An 18573-nucleotide genomic window follows, 5' to 3' on the forward strand; every position below is an offset into this window, starting at 1 on the left:
CTATCTGTCCCTTACGGATCTATTTCATCTCCTGTTTCCAAACTGCATGAGTGACATTCACCGTTTTTTTTCTTTCTACAACAAAAGCACACATAGCTGCCTTGCACAAACAGGAATGACATCACCCTGCCCTGGTGTCATCATGCAATTTGCATCATTCATACCCCTTAGCAAGTGAGACTGAGCCCCCTACGATGTCACATTGCGTGACTCTTGTTGACACCATTGTTTCTAGTCTACTTCCCTTTGATGTGAGCTGCAGGGGAGGGAAAGTGCTTCCTTTTGCAGAGCTGAGAAGATGTGAGAAAAAGAGGTGGGCTAGTGGATTGGTCAGCTGGAGGGGAAGGAGGGGCGATATGAATAGCTCTTTGTCCGCTTGCATTTTCAGGTTGGCAGAAATCACAACGATTGTGGGTTGCCAAGGGATTGAGAATAAGGGGGAGGGCATTGAGTTGGTGATGTGAAATGCCCATGATTTAGGAAGACAGGATTTCTGGTCTGTTGGCATCTTGGCATTCTCTGAGCCTGGTTGTTTTTCTTGCCAGGGTTTCATGACCAGTTTAGGTGGCACCATTCGTGCAAAGGAGGGGCCTGTTTATCCGTCGTAGCTTGCTCTGATAGTCTCAATGCCTTGGTTGGGAGGTGGGGTTTCTTCTTTAAATAGCTCCTGATTAAAATACTGGGATATCCCCCCCCCCCATTGTTTAACAGGTACTGTAATGAAATGCAGATAATTGAAATCAGGGTGATCCAAACATACAAGGGTTAAGGCAATGCAAGACAATGCAATGCAACACAATACAATTAAATGCAATGCAACACAATGCAATAAAATGCAACGCAACACAAGCAATTAAATGCAACACAACACAATGCAATTAAATGCAACGCAACACAATGCAATCAAATGCAATGCAACACAATGCAATTAAATGCAATGCAACACAATGAAATGAAATGCAGCTGAATGCAATGCAATGCAACACGCTGCAATTGGCAGGGTGGGTGGGTGTTGGATTAGATGACCGATAAGGTCACTTCCAACTCTGTTAATCTAATCTAATCTAATCTAATCTAATGAATGCAATGCAATGCAGCTGAACGAAATGCAATACAGTGCAAATAAACAACAGGTAGAAGTTATTAATTAAACATGTTCAACTTTTAATTTCATTTCGGTTGCTGGTTTTTGAGAGGACCTTCCCCAGCTGCTCCATTTTGGACAAGCCCTGGAGCAGACACTGGGGCCAGTGCTAAACATCGAGCAGTTTACAGGGATCAAGAAAGGGGCCTCTTTCATAAGCACGTCAATATTCTCCAGCAAGAGAACAAGGCCAAAACCAAACCATCCTTTGATCTGTGAAACTTAAAGCACTGAAATGTAAAGACCAACAGTAGACTTATTGTATTGTAGAAAGTTAGCACCATCCACCCATCTCCTAGAAGAATGAAACATTTTAGGAAATATTAAAAAGGCAAAATATTATATTTCCCTGGAGGGAGAAAGCAGCCCCCACCTTCCTTAATAGCACTCAGCAGACGTCAGCACTAAAAAGATAAAAAGATAGATAGCTGTATTCATAAGCAAATACCCTCACCCAAGATCCAACAAAGGTAGGATTAGCCCTCAGCCATAATAGGAATTGCCCAATGCCCCTTCATTGCATCCCCCTCAGAAACGTCAACCAAACTTAGCTCAGACAAACTCCTAAGATTTCTACATGGCCCCATGGGAGTCTGACAACAGACAATAGAAGACATGTTCTTGCACAGGAACAGAAAGCTCAAGTGCAAAGCCCAAGAGAAGGTATAAATATCCCTCCCACTCTAAACTCCATGTGGTCAGCTACCCAGAATCACGTGTCCTTAGTGGTTCTGCTTCATCATTAAACCATTTTTCTAATCAGCCTCCAGCCTCCATTTTGTCTCCAGGGCTTTTCTCCCAGCTAGGAACTGAACCACATGGATATTTCTTCCAACAATATTTTAATTTTATAGTGATATTCTGACACCCGCGGGTCAGAATGGACTTTCCCACATCTTGTGGGGGTTTAGTGATTGGGTTTCTCAATGTTTTTTTTTTCACCCATAGAAACAAAATAGAGCAAACCAGATCTGTGCCAGAGCGAGGGGAGAAGAGACTAATCCTGCAGGGTCCTTAGAGCTCTCTGAGCTTAATAAGTTTTCTTGCAGATGTTGTTAGTTGCAAAGTTGTGTCCGACCCATCGCGACCCCATGGACAACATTCCTCCAGGCCTTCCTGTCCTCTACCATCCTCCGGAGTCTATTTAAGCTCACACCAACTGCTTCAGTGACTCCATCCAGCCACCTCCTTCTCTGTCATCCCATTCTTCTTTTGCCCTCAATCGTTCCCAGCATTAGGTTCTGTTGTAGTTCACCCTCAGCCTGTGCAAACGGCAGCGGAATTGGACAGGGGGAAAGAACAGGGACCAGTCCGGGAGTCTGGGAAGATGGGGCCAGGACCATCTGGGAATTGTGTGCTGACTCCAGAGCCTTCGGAGTCTGGCAGCAGCGAGGCAGAGGACCAAGGGGAGCCTGTTCCCAGTACGCGTGTGCACAGAGCTGCTAGAAGGGAACAGCAGCTAAGACAAAAAGGGCAACTCGGGAGTAAGGCTAGGATTGCCCCTCCCCTAAGGTATAAAGGACAGGCAAAGGTAGAGAAACCTTTGCAGGAAGCAACTTTGTTCGCTCTGTTAGAATTAAACCTTGAAATTCTGTGTGGACTTTGTACTTCAGTTGGTTTTTTAATTTGGCACTTTAGTTGTTGGTAGCAATTCAAAGGAGAGAAAGGTGGGTGCTTATCTCGAGGGATTGTTTGGGACTCATTACTGGCTGTGAATGAAAATAATTCCCAGCATTGAAATAAAGCAGGAGTTGTTTGGATTAAGCGTGTGCTTAATAATGGTCTGAGGAAGGCTTGGTCAGAACAGATTCTTCTCCAGTGAGTTCCCTTCCTTCTCATGAGGTAGCCAAAGTATTTGAGTTTCATCTTCAGGATCTGGCCTTCTAAAGAGCAGTCAGGGTTGGTCTCCTCTAGGACTGACCGGTTGGATCGCCTTGCAGTCCAAGGGACTCACAGGAGTCTTCTCCAGCACCAGAGTTCAAAGGCCTCCATTCTTTGTCACTCATCCTTCCTTGTGGTCCAGCTTTCACAGCCACACATTGATTGTAGACATAGGTATATATTTATATATTCATTTACCTATTGAATTTTGGGGAAGAAACCCCTGCAGTCAGGATGGCAAGAGTTAGTACATTCCAACGACTCTCTAACTCTATGCCTCACCAAAAACTGAATCAATGCAGTTGTTAAATTAGCAACACGGTCGTTAAGTGAATCTGGCTCCCCGCTTGACTTTCCTGGTCAGAAGATCTCAAAAGTGTATCAGCTGACCCCTGGGACATTGCGACCATCATAAATATGAACCAGTCTCCAAACATCTGAATGTAAATCCCGTGACCGTGTGTGTGTGCGTGTGTGTGTGTGTGTGTGCGAGCTGAAACGGTCATAAATGTGAAAAACAGTCATAAGACACTTCTTTCGGTGCCCTTGTAATTTCAAATGAACTCCTGTAAGTTGAGGACCACCTGTAATTGAGAACTGTTAACGCAATGAATGTTTATAATAAGGAACATGATTCACTTCTGTCCTTCACGGAGAAATGTTTTATTTCCTAGTATTTGCAGGCATGGAGCGTGGGTCTGCAACAATGAGCCGTGTCCAGGTATGTTGGTTCTGGAATATTCCATGAGTGATTTGATGTTTATTTCCATTATAGGTTTCGGTTATATTCTTTAATATATTCTTCAGTTATATTATATTATTTCTTCTGTCTCAAACTATGCATTCGGAATCTTGCCAGAAGTCATTTGTTTTTTTTCCTGTTTTCACAGTCAAGGTAGCTTAGCTATTCAATTCTTTGGGTTTCATTTAAGTTTTTTCTTCCCTCTGTGTTTATTTCAAATTCCAGTCCAGCACTGGTCCCAGTTCATTTTTGTTGGGGGTTCAGGGGGCCCAGCTCCAGAAGTTGCATAACTTCCAACACCCATCTGGCAGGAGATACGCAATTGCTACCCCAGAGGAATTGTGGCAGAGTGAGCACAAGCAAAGACACACCCACAAACACCCACAGGCACACACACACACACGCCAACAGCAGAAAGGATTGGTGGAGCACTCACCTCACAATCGGGAGGCTGTGAGTTAGATCCTAGGCAGAGGCTAATATTTGGAATAGACTCTCCTGCTCCAGCAGGGGGTTGGACTAGATGACCTCCAAGGTCCCTTCCAACTCTGTTATTCTATGATTCTAAGTGGGAACTCTCCCAGTTTGTTTACAGAATTGAAAAAGGCTCCACCACAAAGAGTCAAGAGATGCTCTCAGCGAGTCAAATGAACAGAAGCTGGAAGAAGACAGTCTGGCCAACTGAATGAAAAATGGGGCAACTCCTTCCTTGTTCTCCACCCCACCCCACCCCACTGTACCCCATATCATCTGGCAGAATTGTTTTTGTGGCAAAATTAGTGGCTGCTTTTGAAGCAAAAGCTGAAGATTCTGTGAAAGGCTGAAAGGATCGTAAGAGTACCGTCTCGCCATCTGTTCCTCCTGAGGTCAATCCTTTCGTCCGAAATACACATTACTTAGGAGACGTTGGGTCTGATTCCCCGGCATCCCTTTTTTCAAGGAACCGCAGACAATTAGAGCCATAAAGAGAAACCGGGGCTTAATTAACCAGTGGAATAGTTTGCTTTTGGAAGTTGTGGGTTTTCCATCACTGAAGATTTTAAAGAAGGGATAGGACATCTATTTGCCTGAAAAGGTCTCCTGCTTGAGAAGGGAATTGGCCTAGAAGACCTCCAATCTCCCTTCAAACCCTGTTTTCCTGTTGTTCTGTAAAAACTCTTCAAGAGATAACAGTTTAGCATCACCAGGGTGTTTGGGGGGCAGCTTTTGTGTGATTTTATTCATGAAACAAATGTGTTGGATCTAAATCATCAGCAACTCACAACTGCATAGGGTCTTTCTTTCTTTCTTTCCTTCCTTCCTTCCTTCCTTCCTTCCTTCCTTCCTTCCCTTCCCTTCCCTTCCCCTCTCCTCCCCTCCTCCCTCTTCCTTCCTTCCTTCCTTCCTTCCTTCCTTCCTTTCTTCCTTCCTTCCTTAATTTATTTATTTTACTGGAAGTTTTTAAGAAGAGGCTGCACAGCCACTTGTCTGGAATGGTATAGGGGTTTGGATTAGAAGATCTTCAAAGTCTCTCATCTAACTGTTTTTCTTTCTTTCTTTCTTTCTTTCTTTCTTTCTTTCTTTCTTTCTTTCTTTCTTTCTTTCTTTCTTTCTTTCTGTGAAAATTTGAGGAACTTTTAAGCTAAAACAAAATGAAGCAAAGGTGATATTTATTTATTTGTTCAATTTATACGACTATCTATCTCGGGATTCTGGGCAGCCCACAGATTTACAACAATTAAAACAATCCAAATAATGACTGGAACGAACAGTCCCACCGTGGAGTAAGACAACATTGGCTAGCCTTTTCCTTGGTTAATCTCCTTGCTGAAACATATTTCTCAATAGCAGCTCAGAAAGCTGCTATTCCCCTTGAAGTGGGAAGGGTCAGACTGAACAAAGAAAGTACACTAATTAAAAAACAGCCCAAAAGAATTCAAACCTACTTGGAAGCCAACCAAAAGCTCTACTGAATTGGAAATAAAGGTGAAAGATACTATGATCGCTAAAGGTCATTTGTGACCCCTTTGCAAGAGGTTACAAAGTTCCCTGAAAATTCTTTCTGTTTATTTAGCCACCCAAATATGCCTGGAGAGAGGTGGACTTTAATCAGGGAACACATAGGCATCTTTTAGTCCAATCCTCTGCTCAAGCAGGACTTATGTCTATGGAGATTGTCCAGGTCATGGTTGTCCCAAAGGTGTTTTTTTCAAGAGGCAACTGGACTTCGTTGTTTTTCTTTGAAGATGTTTCACTTCTCATCCAAGAAGCTTCTTCAGCTCTGACTGGATGCTGGGCAATGGAAGGATTTACACTCCTTGCAGACTGCTGGTCATTTGCATCCTTTTAGTGAGCTGTTGAGGCCACTTGGAGATTCATCTGTGTCCTAAGGGTCACCTGAATGGTGCAAATGGATTTGCCATACAACAGTCCTTTCAGCAGTTCCAAGAAGGCACCACACCCATTTGCACTACTCAGATGACCCCGAGGACACAGATGAATCTCCAAGTGGCCTCAACGCCCCTCTAAAAGGATGCAAATGACCAGCAGTCTGCAAGGAGTGTAAATCCTTCCATTCTCCCACCATCCTGTCGGAGCTGAAGAAGCTTCTTGGATGAGAAGCAAAATGTCTTCAAAGAAAACCAACAAAGTCTAGTTGCCTCTTGAAAAAAGCACCCTTGGGACAACCATGACCTGTAGAACTTCCTTAGACATAAGTCTAGGATCTCCTGATTAAGCAGAGGGTTTGCACTAAAAGATAGCTGACTCTGTAAACCGGTTAGAGGGGGCTGTAAACATTGTGAAGTGCTATGTAAGTCTAAGTGTTATTGCTGTTTGCAAGTAAGCCTTTGCATTTCCTTTTCCAGGAGAATGTTCTGTCACCGGTCAATCCCATTTCAAAAGCTTTGACAACAAACATTTCACCTTCAGTGGAGTCTGCCATTACTTGTTTGCTGGAGATTGTGCAGGGAACTCCTTTTCTGTCTTCATTGAGACAGTCCAGGTAAGAACATCTTTATTGGAAGAGAAAGTGGTGGTGGGAAAAAAAAATGTGGGTACCAGGAAATGGGTCTCTGATAGAAGAGAATATTTGTAGCTCAGGGTTGGCACTGATGATGTTACCTAGCTCGGTAATGAAATGTCTGCAAGAAAACCACCAAGCTCAGAGAGCACCAAGGACCCCACAGAATAGATCTCCATCCTCTCTTCCCAAAAAAGTTAGTTCAGAGGTGCACAATCATGCTTCCACTCCCCCCTGTTCCCACCCACAAATCCTTCCCAAAGTTACAGCTCATTGTAAGGTTTAAGGCAAGAAGCAAAACTATTAAATATCTGGAGATCCTCATTTTAAGAGTATTGAAGGAAGCTCTATGTATGCTTCATTTAAATCAAAACACATTTCATTTGTGTCCTAGTCTCATGCAAAGGTTAAGTGTGGCTTTCATCCAGTAGTAAACATGGAATATGTGTGTCAGACCTGCTCCAGTCTGATCTCTTAGGAAAGAAAGACCCTTTGACTCCATTTGGTTGAAGTGATCGGTTCTTTCACTAAAAGATGTTGGTTGCAGTAGAGTCAGGCAAGAACTAAATTTCCCACACTTAAAAGATACAGAAAGTTTCCCCGCATCCTAGCCCTCCTGTCATGCCCCTGTTGGAATCTGATTCCGAGGGGGAGATTAACGAGCTGACAGGGTGTGGGAGTGTGATTCCGGTGGCTATGGAGGAAACTGGGGAAGGGCATAGTCTGCTGGGCATTCAGAGGAAGACTCAGGCCCACCCCCGCTTCATCCTAGGGCACGCAGGGAGGAACGGATATGGGAGCAATGTAGGTTATGAGGGAGAAAAGGGCCCTGATTCCCTTCTTTAGCTGCAGCAGGGAAAACAGGATATAAAGGGTGTTTGTGCACAGCACCTTGCTGGAAGCAAAGCATGCATTATCTTTTTTAGTCTTATCTGGGTTCTGGCATCCTCCCAACTGTGTGTGTTTCATTATCTTTTGAATTCTGCAATTCCTAATCCTGCCGTGTCTCATTAATTGCTGCAATGTGGTTTGTCTTGGTTTTTATTTATAATTTATATGTCCTTTGGGGTTGGACTGAATTTCTTCCCTTTAAAAATTGTTCTTGGGAGAGTTTTCTCTCCAGCTGATGATAATTGGACATTGGGGGCCAAGTTGGAGGAATTAAAGGGTCTTTATACCTACTTTTGTGACTTTGTTGCTTTTGTGCCATGCTCTGGGTCATCACACCTCCCTCCATTATCACTCTGTCTTTAGTCAATAAGAATCCACCTAGGTGTTTTGAGAACGCTGAGATGTTTAGGGTAGTTCTCATTCTTTCTTGGGTGTGAGCACAAACTGGTTCTGAGCTCTCTTGCTCTTCATCAAGCTGTCATTCCCCCCTCCCCAATTTCCCATCAGGTACACATGCAGGTTGATTGCCCATTTGTTCATTCCCCCCCCCTCAATGTCCCCACATGTCCCCCTTTGAGGGCAGCATGCCAGCAAGTCCCCAAGCCGAAGACAGCAAACCTGACCACGTGTCAAAATCTGGTAGGAGTGGTGGAGTCATGAGAAAAGCTGTTTTGCATGTGTGTTGTTGATGTACAGAATCAGGAAGGAAGGAGAGCCCGCAACCCACAATTTTTCTGTTGCTTCTTTGACAAGAGGCCTGCTGAAAGGGAAAAACAACATCCACTTTCAGAAGTGGATTCAGAATTTCTGGGAACAGAAAATATTGTTTGCAGAATCAGGGAACATGAGAAAGCAGCAACGGAAGTTCCAGAAAGAGCAACGGCTCACAACAATAGATTTCAAATAGGAAAGCAGAAGTTGTGAATCTCTGCCTATGAATTACTTAAGGAAATACATGATGAACTGAAGGTTGCGGAGCAAGCATGATAGCACTGAGATTAATAGAATAACTGAGTTGGAAAGGACCTTGGAGGGTCCCTACTCATGCAGGAAACCCTATACCATTTCAGACAAGTGGCTGTCCCGTCTCTTTTTAAAAACCTCCAGTGTTGGAACACCCACAACTTTTGAAGGCAAGCTATTCCACTGATTAATTAAGATTAGATTCACTTAGCAGCAGCCCAGCTCTTTTGCCTTACCATGAAACAAAGTGATGAGTAGGATAAGTATAGAGTAAGATAAAGGTTCCCCTCGCACATACGTGCTCGTTTTTTCTGGCTCTAGGGGGTGGTGTGCATTCCGTTACAAAGCCGAAGAGCCAGCACTGTCCGAAGATGTTTCCGTGGTCATGTGGCCGGCATGACTAAATGCCGAAGGTGCACGGAACGCTGTTCCCTTCCCACCAAAGGGGTCCCTATTTTTCTACTTGCATTTTTACCTGCTTTCAAACTGTTAGGTTGGCAGAAGCTGGGACAAGTAACGGGAGCTCACTCCATTATGGGGCGCTAGTGATTCAAGCCACCGAACTGCCGACCTTTCTGATCGACAAGCTCACCAACTTAGCCACCGCATCTCTAGTATAAGTATAGTAGCTTGTTAATAAACATTAGACAGCAGCTAAGAGAACTAATCATCCAGTATGACAATAAATATAAACATCTGGAAAAAGTCCTGTTGGAATGCTGCCATGTTCACATCTGCAAATGAACTATTTCATTCAAATATCGAAGTTACACCGAAGTATTTATTCCAGTTATGCTTAATCTTTCCACATTCTTCCCCCTCACCATGCCACGTTGTCTGTCAGGGCTCCCAGGGGAACTTAAAATTCAAAATAAGAGGATAAATTGAAAATTCAGTTTGTCTAATCACATTAGGAACAGAGATCGCCGATAGAGAATCGCCATTTGTCTGAAATGGTAGAGTTTCCTGCTTGTGAAGGCAGTTTGACTAGAAGACCTCCAAGGTCCCTTCTGTAATATTGGAGAAGGCCAGGCTGAAGCCAGATCTTGAGTCTTTATTATAAGGATGGAGCAGATGGGGGCCAGATAGTAATTCCCTCAGGCCCCAAATCAAAAATGATAGGTGATGTTTCTTCCAAGCTGTAATACCTGTAGACAGAATCTTGCCAGACTGAGAACTCTGCTATCTGCATCTACAATATGCTCTGTGGATGATTAGGAAAGAGCTGCCTTCATCCTCTTTCTCTCACACATGGTATTTGAACTGAGTTGCCTCTTATTCTTCGGGAATGCAACTCCTCCCTCATGGAATCCCACCTCCTTACTACATTCCATCAAAAATTCCCAGGAAAATAAGTTGCAGCTGAAAACCTTGTCCACAAATCTGTGAAATCAGGAGCATGTTTTAACATACTTTTGGATCAGTGGTGGGATTCTACCAGTTTCCCTACTGGTTCGGTGATTGTACACTTTGCACATGTGCACCTAACACGCATGCGCAAGTTTCCAAACACCACCAAACACTCTGCTGTACCAATCAGCTGAGAGGATAAAGAACAGAAAAGCTCAGGGGTAGATGGGAGGGCCAATCCTGCACTTTTATCTCCTTTTTCCTCTCAGCTGAGCAATTTTTGCTACCGGATCAGGTGAACCAGGCTGAACCAGTAGCATTTCACCAATGCTTTGGATGGCTTAATGCAGGGGTGTCAAACTTGAGGCCCGTGGGCCGGATGCGTCACTCGCAGGCCACGTCCACCCCAGCTCTGAGAAGGGAAAAATGTTGTGGTACATCACATGACACAGCGAGTTTGACACCCGTGGTTTAATGCTTGGGACAAACTGATTTTGAGGTAGGCAGTTGCTAAGCATTTTAGGGGTATAAAAATTAAAACCACCTGAAATGAGGCAGCAGCTGAGACAGATCTTAAAACATGGGGGGAAAGGCCAACCTATTTGAAGCATATGCGTACGTTTTTCTGGTCTTGAGAACACTGAGCATGACTGTTTTCTGGTATTTATTTGGTCTACTATCTGCATCTAACACATATATCTGAGAACTGTTAAGAAGGAGCTGTCTTCACCCTCTTTCTCTAACACAAGATATTGAGTTGCCTCTTACTCTTCTGGAATGCAGCCCCTCCCTCTCGAGGATCCACATCTGCCTGACATTCCATCATATTGATCTTCATAGTGATATAGATTTTAAGATAGATGTGTGTGTGTGTGTGTGTGTGAGAGAGAGAGAGAGACAGAGAGAGACAGACAGACAGAGACAGAGAGACAGAGAGACAGAGAGAAGAGGAGAAAGAAGAAGGGGGGCAGGCAGACCAGGATATTCAGAATTCTAAACTATAAAATAAAAACCAAGAGTAACATTAAAATATGAACCAACAACTAGCCACCTAAGTTAAGTACAGAAGTAGTCAACATCATGTTTCTTGAGGAATGCTGCTATCAAAAAGCCAATGTTTTGTGTATCCCAAGGTTAGAAGCACAGAGTAGGATTTCCAGTGAGGTTCATCGTTTTAGTTTGGTGGGATGCATGGATCTGTCTGGATTTCCCTTGCCACATCCCAGGAATTATAATTGGTTCACGTGATTGATAAAATCACAGAACTACTGTTTTCTCTGGAAAGTGAATGGCTGTTATGGTCATTACCATCAGTGGTTGAAATCTGCCCACTGTCTCTAGTGCAAAGTGGCTCTTTATACATAACCAATATGAATATTACATGACAAGTGTCCAAGTCAAGGGTGTTCAAAGGGCTAAATATATTTACCCATGAAGTAGGACTGTATTACTATTGTCCTTCTCATCTTCTTATCTTTCTCATTTCTCATTTTTCCTCATCTTCATCTTTCCCACTATCTTCCCTATTGGTATCTTATGACTATAACTATGATTTACAGTCTGTCTGTGACCTGCCACTTTGTTGTTTGTATGTACGCTGAGAGCTTAAGCACAGGAGACAATTTCCTTGTGTGCCTAATCACATTTGGCCAATGAAGAATTCTATTCTGTTCTGTTCTGTTCTGTTCTGTTCTGTTCTGTTCTGCTCTGCTCTGCTCTGCTCTGCTCTATTCTATTCTATTCTATTCTATTCTATTCTATTCTATTCTATTCTATTCTATTCCATTCGACGCCACGCCACGCCACGCCACGCCACGCCACGCCACGCCACGCCACTCCATTGCATTCCAATTAAAACAGCAACTTTATTATTCTATTTCTATATAACTATTCTCTACTCTACTCTACTCCACTCCACTCTACTCCATTCCATTCCACTCCATTCCAATTAAAACAGCAACTTTATTATTCTATTTCTATAACTATTCTACTCTACTCCACTCCACCCACTCCACTCCCCATATTCTATTCTATTCTATTCTATTCTATTCTATTCTATTCTATTCTATTCTATCTCTACTCCACGCCACGCCACGCTACTCCATTGCATTCCAATTAAAACAGCAACTTTTATTATTTTATTTCTATATAACTATTCCACTCTACTTTACTCTACTCTACTCTACTCTCCACTCTACTCTACTCTACTCTACTCTACTCCATTCCATTCCATTCCAATTAAAACAGCAACTTTATTATTCTATTTCTGTATAACTATTCTACTCTACTCCACTCCACTCCACTCCATTTATTCTATTCTATTCTATTCTATTCTATTCTATTCTACTCTACTCCACGCACGCACGCTACTCCATTGCATTCCAATTAAAACAGCAACTTTTATTATTTTATTTCTATATAACTATTCCACTCTCTTTACTACTACTCTACTCTACTCTACTCTACTCTACTCCACTCTACTCTACTCTACTCTACTCCATTCCATTCCATTCCAATTAAAACAGCAACTTTATTATTCTATTTCTGTATAACTATTCTACTCTACTCCACTCCACTCCACTCCATTTATTCTATTCTATTCTATTCTATTCTATTCTATTCTATTCTATTCTATTCTATTCTATTCCATTCCACTCCACTCCACTCCACTCCACTCCACTCCACTCCATTGCATTCCTCCCCTCCTTTTGCCACTGATCTACTCAAGTCATAATTAAGCTGAAGTTTCCTTTTTGATGTCTCCCTAGTGTGCTGATGACCGTGATGCGGTGTGTACCCGCTCAGTCTCCGTGCAACTCCAGGACGAGAACCTCATTATCAAATTGAAACATGGTGGTGGTGTGTCCGTGAATGGACAGGACGTTCAGATTCCCTTCCTACAAAGTACGTCGCCTTCTTGCTTAATGCCATCTCCTCCATTTCCAGGAGGGAGACCTCCAGCTCATGTTTCGTTACAACAGGGGTGGGGAATGATGGGCCTTTTATGACTTGTGGACTTCAAGATAGTGAGATTCATGTTCGCAGAAGAGGTGAGATGGAGGTGGGGAAATTGGTGGCTGGGGAATTCTGGGAGTTGAAGTCCACAAGTCTTAAAGTCTCCCAGGTTGGACATCCCTGGTCTAAGAGCTTAATTTCAAGCCCTGTTCTTCAACGGGAGAAGAAAGTTCAGGAGGTTTCGGCACTTTTAGAGACTTTAAATTTTGTTTTCTGGGATGGGTTGGTCTGTTCCCTTATCTACGTCCACCAGGATCTCTGGCACAACTGGAAACCTACAGCAGAAAGTTAAATGGATGCATCTTGGGCTTAGGGAAAAGGGCTAGGTTTCAAGAGAGGAAGGGCAAAAACAGAAACAGAGGAAACTGGACCTCTGCAAAAAAAAAAAAAAAACAGCTTTAAGAAAACTGGTCATTTGCCTTGAGCATTTGAAAATCACATTCCAATCACCACTAATTGCCATGAAGAACTATGGGTTATGAGGCCAGACAAGGGACAATGGGCGGAAATTGATTAAAGAGAGGTTCAACTCTAGAAATAAGGAGAGATTTTTTTTGTCAGTGAGAACAATCAACCAATGGAGCAGCTTGCCTTCGGAGATTCTGGGTGCTTCATCACTGGAAGTTTTCAAGGAGAGACTGTTTGAAATAGTATAGGGTCTCCTGCTTGAGCAGGGGCTGGACTAGAAGACCTCCAAGGTCCCTTCCAGCTCCTATTCTATTCTATTTCTATTCTTTCTATTTCTATTATTCTTATTCCTATTCCATTGTGTTCCATACATTCCATTCTATTCTTCCTTATTCTATTCTATTGTTCCTTATTCTATTCTATTCTATTCTATTCTATTCTATTCTATTCTATTCTATTCTGTTCTGTTCTGTTCTGTTCTGTTCTGTTCTATTCTATTTCTATTTCTATTATTTCTATTTCTATTTCTATTATTCCTATTCCATTCCATTCCATTCCATTCTATTCTATTTCTATTATTTCTATTTCTATTATTCCTATTCCTATTCTTATTCCTTTCTGTTCTGTTCTGTTCTGTTCTGTTCCATTCCATTCAATTCCATTCAATTCCATTCAATTCCATTCCACTCCACTCCATTCCACTCCACTCTACTCTACTCTACTCTACTCTGGTTTCAGATGGAATTTAAGTTAGGTCATATTCTGTCCTGGAAGGGCAGCCTAAATGTTTTCCTTACTTTTCCAGCTGCTGCTTCTGGGGAAATTCAGATAACGAAAATACACCCAAGCACACCCCCACTGGTTCCTTTATTGTTTAACTGGAAGGGAGTTGTGAGTAAGGGATTTAGTCAACAGGTCCGCCTACATTTCCTTACCAGAAGGGAAGAGGGGATTACAAAAGAACTGTGTGTGTTTTTGACGTAAAAAGGCTGTCTAAGAGCTTGAGGTGTCTTTCCTCAGAACGCTTCAATTTCAAGATGATTGAACCGTCACGGGTTGCTGCTAGGGATCATGCAAATTATCATGTGCTTTGCTGGGAGAACTTTTCTTTGAACGGGAGCAAAGTTATTTGCTATGTGGAGGCCAAACAGAGCCCTTAATTGTAGAGCTTGTGGGTATTGTTTTTTAACAGAATATCAGCTGGAAGAGACCTTGGAGGCCTTAAATCCAACTTCCTGCTCAAACGGGAGACTTGTAGCTTTGAACCGTCACCAAAGAATGTTGTAAATTGAGGCTTACCTAATAACAATAACAATAACAATAATAATGACAACAGCAGCAGAATACAAGAGAAAGAACTGGAGAAGATAACAAAATACAAAGGCTTACAAATAGATATAGAACGACTATGGCAAAGGCAAGCAAGGGTAGTACCAGTAGAATAGAATAGAATAGAATAGAATAGAATAGAATAGAATAGAATAGAATGGAATGGAATGGAATGGAATGGAATGGAATGGGATGGGATGGGATGGGATGGGATGGAATAGAATAGAATAGAAAATATAATAATATTGAATAGAATAGAATAGAATAGAAAATATAATAATATAGAATAGAATAGAATAGAATAGAATAGAATAGAATAGAATGGAATGGAATGGAATGGAATGGAATGGAATGGGATGGAATAGAATTATTTATTGCTCAAGTGTAATTGGACACACAAGGAATTTGTCTTGGTGCAAATGCTTTTAGTGTACATAAAAGAAAAGATACGTAGTAATAGGTGCCTTGGGTGCAGTCCCAAAACCACTTGAACACCCTGGGCATTGACAAATTTGCCATCAGTCAATTGCGGAAGGCAGCTTTACTTGGAACAGCTTCCATCCCTGCGGCAATATCTGTAACACCATCAAACATCCAGATTTGTCCAGGTCCTTGGTAAGGACTCGATGGGTAGACAAAAATGCCATACCCAGTCTGGACATCTGGCTGACTGTGTGATGAATAATAATAACAATGATTAAATGATATTTGTGATACGTTTCTAAATGTTTTTATTTATTTTTTATTTATTTGATTTGTCAATTGCTTACAAGATAATAGGTATAAGTATATACATAGTTATGAATACATAAAATGGGTACATATAAGAAAAATAAAAGAAACAATAGGACAGGGATGGTAGGCACGTTGGTGCGCTTATGCACGCCCCCTACAGACCTCTTAGGAAAGGGGTGAGGTCAATAGTAGACAGTCTAAGGTTAAAGTTTTTGGGGTTTGGGGAAGAAACCACAGAGTCAGGTAGAGTATTCCAGACATAGAACACTCTGTTGCTGAAATCATATTTCCTGCAATCAAGTTTGGTGTGGTTAACCTTGAATTTGTATCTATTGTGTGCTCTTGTGTTGTTATGGTTGAAGCTGAAGTATTCATTGACAGGTAGGACATTGCAATGTATGATTTTATATACCATACTTGGATTAGACCAAAGACAGCGTAATTCAAGGTTTTCTAGGTCTAGAATTTCAAGTCTGGTGGCATAAGGTTTTCTACAGCGAGTAGAGGAGTGGAGAACTCTCCTTGTGAAATATTTATGGACTTTCTCAACTGTGTTAATATCAGATACGTAATGTGGGTTCCAGACTGATGAGCTGTATTCGAGTATTGGTCTAGCAAATGTTTTGTATGCTCTAGTTAGTAGTGTGATATTATCAGAGAAAAAGCTACGTAGGATTAGGTTAACAACTCTTAATGCCTTTTTGGTTATGTATTACGGTGGGCTCTAGCACTTAGATCATTAGAGATGAGTATTTCAAGGTCCTTTACAGAGTTTGGATCATCAACAAGGTCTTGACTATTCAGCCTGTATTTTATTTTCTGATTTTTTTTGCCAATATGTAAGACAGAGCATTTATTTGTTGAGATTTGAAGTTGCCATTTGTTTGACCATTCTGATACATAGTCAAGATCTTTTTGAAGGGTAGCAGCATTGTCTGTGGTATTGAACAGCTTTTCATTGTCAGCAAAGAGAACGCAGTTGCTCTTAATATGATCACAGAGGTCATTTATGTAGAGTATGAAGAGAGTTGGTCCTAGAACACTGCCTTGGGGGATACCACTGTTGACAGGTACAGAATTTGATAGTTGACTGGGTTGAATAAAAGTGTATAATAATAACAGAGTTGGAAGGCACCTTGGAGGTCTTCTAGTCCAACCCCCTGCTGAGGCAGGTAACCTTACACTATTTCAGACAAACGGTTGTCCAATCTCTTTTTAAAAACTTCCAGTGTTGGAGCATTCACCACCTCTGGAGGCAAGTTGTTCCACTGATTGACTGTTTTAACTTTTAGGAAATTTCTCCCTGTTTCTAAGTTTCTTCTCTCCTTGATTAGTTTCTACCCATTGTTTCTTGTCCTGCCTTCAGGTGCTTTGGAGAATAGCTTGACTCCCTCTTCTTTGGGGCAGTCCCTGGATTTTGGAACACTGCTATCATGTCTTTAAAAATATCTACACCTCTCTCCTGGTCAGCAAATAACTGGACAGGTTTTAGTCAAGGCTGGGAGGGCTGCATATGTGGAAGCCTAATATTTAATTTATTAGTCTTTGTATCCTGCCTTTATTATTTTATAAGCAACTCAAGGCAACGAACATACATAAAAGCTCCATCCTCCTATTCTACCCACTGCAATAACCTGTGAGGTGGGTTGAGCTGAGAATGCCTGGCGCAAAGTTACCCATTGTTTTTTGTTTGAAGGTGGGAGTAGAACTCTCAGTCTCCTGGTGCTTGGCCTAAAGTCACCCAGCCGGCTTTCATGCCTAAGGTGGGACTAGAACTCTCAGTCTCCTGGTAATTGGCCCAAAGTCACCCAGCCGGCTTTCATGCCTAAGGCGGGACTAGAACTCTCAGTCTCCTGGTGATTGGCCCAAAGTCACCCAGCCAGTTTTCATGCCTAAGGCGGGACTAGAACTCTCAGTCTCCTGGTGATTGGCCCAAAGTCACCCAGCCGGCTTTCATGCCTAAGGCGGGACTAGAACTCTCAGTCTCCTGGTGATTGGCCCAAAGTCACCCAGCCAGTTTTCATGCCTAAGGCGGGACTAGAACTCTCAGTCTCCTGGTGATTGGCCCAAAGTCACCCAGCCAGTTTTCATGCCTAAGGCGGGACTAGAACTCTCAGTCTCCTGGTGATTGGCCCAAAGTCACCCAGCCAGTTTTCATGCCTAAGGCGGGACTAGAACTCTCAGTCTCCTGGTGATTGGCCCAAAGTCCTCCAGTTGGCTTTCATGCCTAAGACGGGACTAGAACTCTCAGTCTCCTGGTGATTGGCCCAAAGTCACCCAGCCAGTTTTCATGCCTAAGGCGGGACTAGAACTCTCAGTCTCCTGGTGATTGGCCCAAAGTCACCCAGCCGGCTTTCATGCCTAAGGCGGGACTAGAACTCTCAGTCTCCTGGTGATTGGCCCAAAGTCACCCAGCCAGTTTTCATGCCTAAGGCGGGACTAGAACTCTCAGTCTCCTGGTGATTGGCCCAAAGTCACCCAGCCAGTTTTCATGCCTAAGCGGACTAGAACTCTCAGTCTCCTGGTGATTGGCCCAAAGTCACCCAGCCAGTTTTCATGCCTAAGGCGGGACTAGAACTCTCAGTCTCCTGGTGATTGGCCCAAAGTCACCCAGCCGGCTTTCATGCCTAAGGCGGACTAGAACTCTCAGTCTCCTGGTGATTGGCCCAAAGTCACCCAGCCAGTTTTCATGCCTAAGGCGGGACTAGAACTCTCAGTCTCCTGGTGATTGGCCCAAAGTCACCCAGCCAGTTTTCATGCCTAAGGCGGGACTAGAACTCTCAGTCTCCTGGTGATTGGCCCAAAGTCACCCAGCCAGTTTTCATGCCTAAGGCGGGACTAGAACTCTCAGTCTCCTGGTGATTGGCCCAAAGTCACCCAGCCAGCTTTCATGCCTAAGGCAGGACTAGAACTCTCAGTCTCCTGGTGATTGGCCCAAAGTCACCCAGCCAGTTTTCATGCCTGAGGCGGAACTAGAATTCATGATCTCCTGGTTTCTAACCCATCACTGGACTTAATCACTGGAGCAAACTGTCTGTCTGTATAAACTGACCCTGAGGTCATTGGGTATATGCTAGTAAAATTAAAATTAAAAAAATTAGAAAAGTAGGAAGA

General features: G+C 42.8%; 1 protein-coding gene across 1 annotated transcript in view; it reads left to right on the forward strand.

Annotated features, from left to right (window-relative positions):
• VWF (von Willebrand factor) overlaps positions 1-18573 on the forward strand; it is a 193873-nt gene that overhangs the window by 27974 nt on the left and 147326 nt on the right. The window contains exons 10-12 of the mRNA XM_087934258.1: positions 3700-3746; positions 6614-6750; positions 12741-12876. Coding sequence (XP_087790384.1) covers positions 3700-3746; positions 6614-6750; positions 12741-12876 — 320 coding nt within the window. The remainder of the gene's footprint in view (positions 1-3699; positions 3747-6613; positions 6751-12740; positions 12877-18573) is intronic.

The sequence above is a fragment of the Pseudonaja textilis genome, chromosome 5 (assembly GCF_049901715.1).
Source record: "Pseudonaja textilis isolate UNSWEBS1 chromosome 5, rPseTex1.2, whole genome shotgun sequence".
In the NCBI taxonomy this organism is placed as follows: domain Eukaryota; kingdom Metazoa; phylum Chordata; class Lepidosauria; order Squamata; family Elapidae; genus Pseudonaja; species Pseudonaja textilis.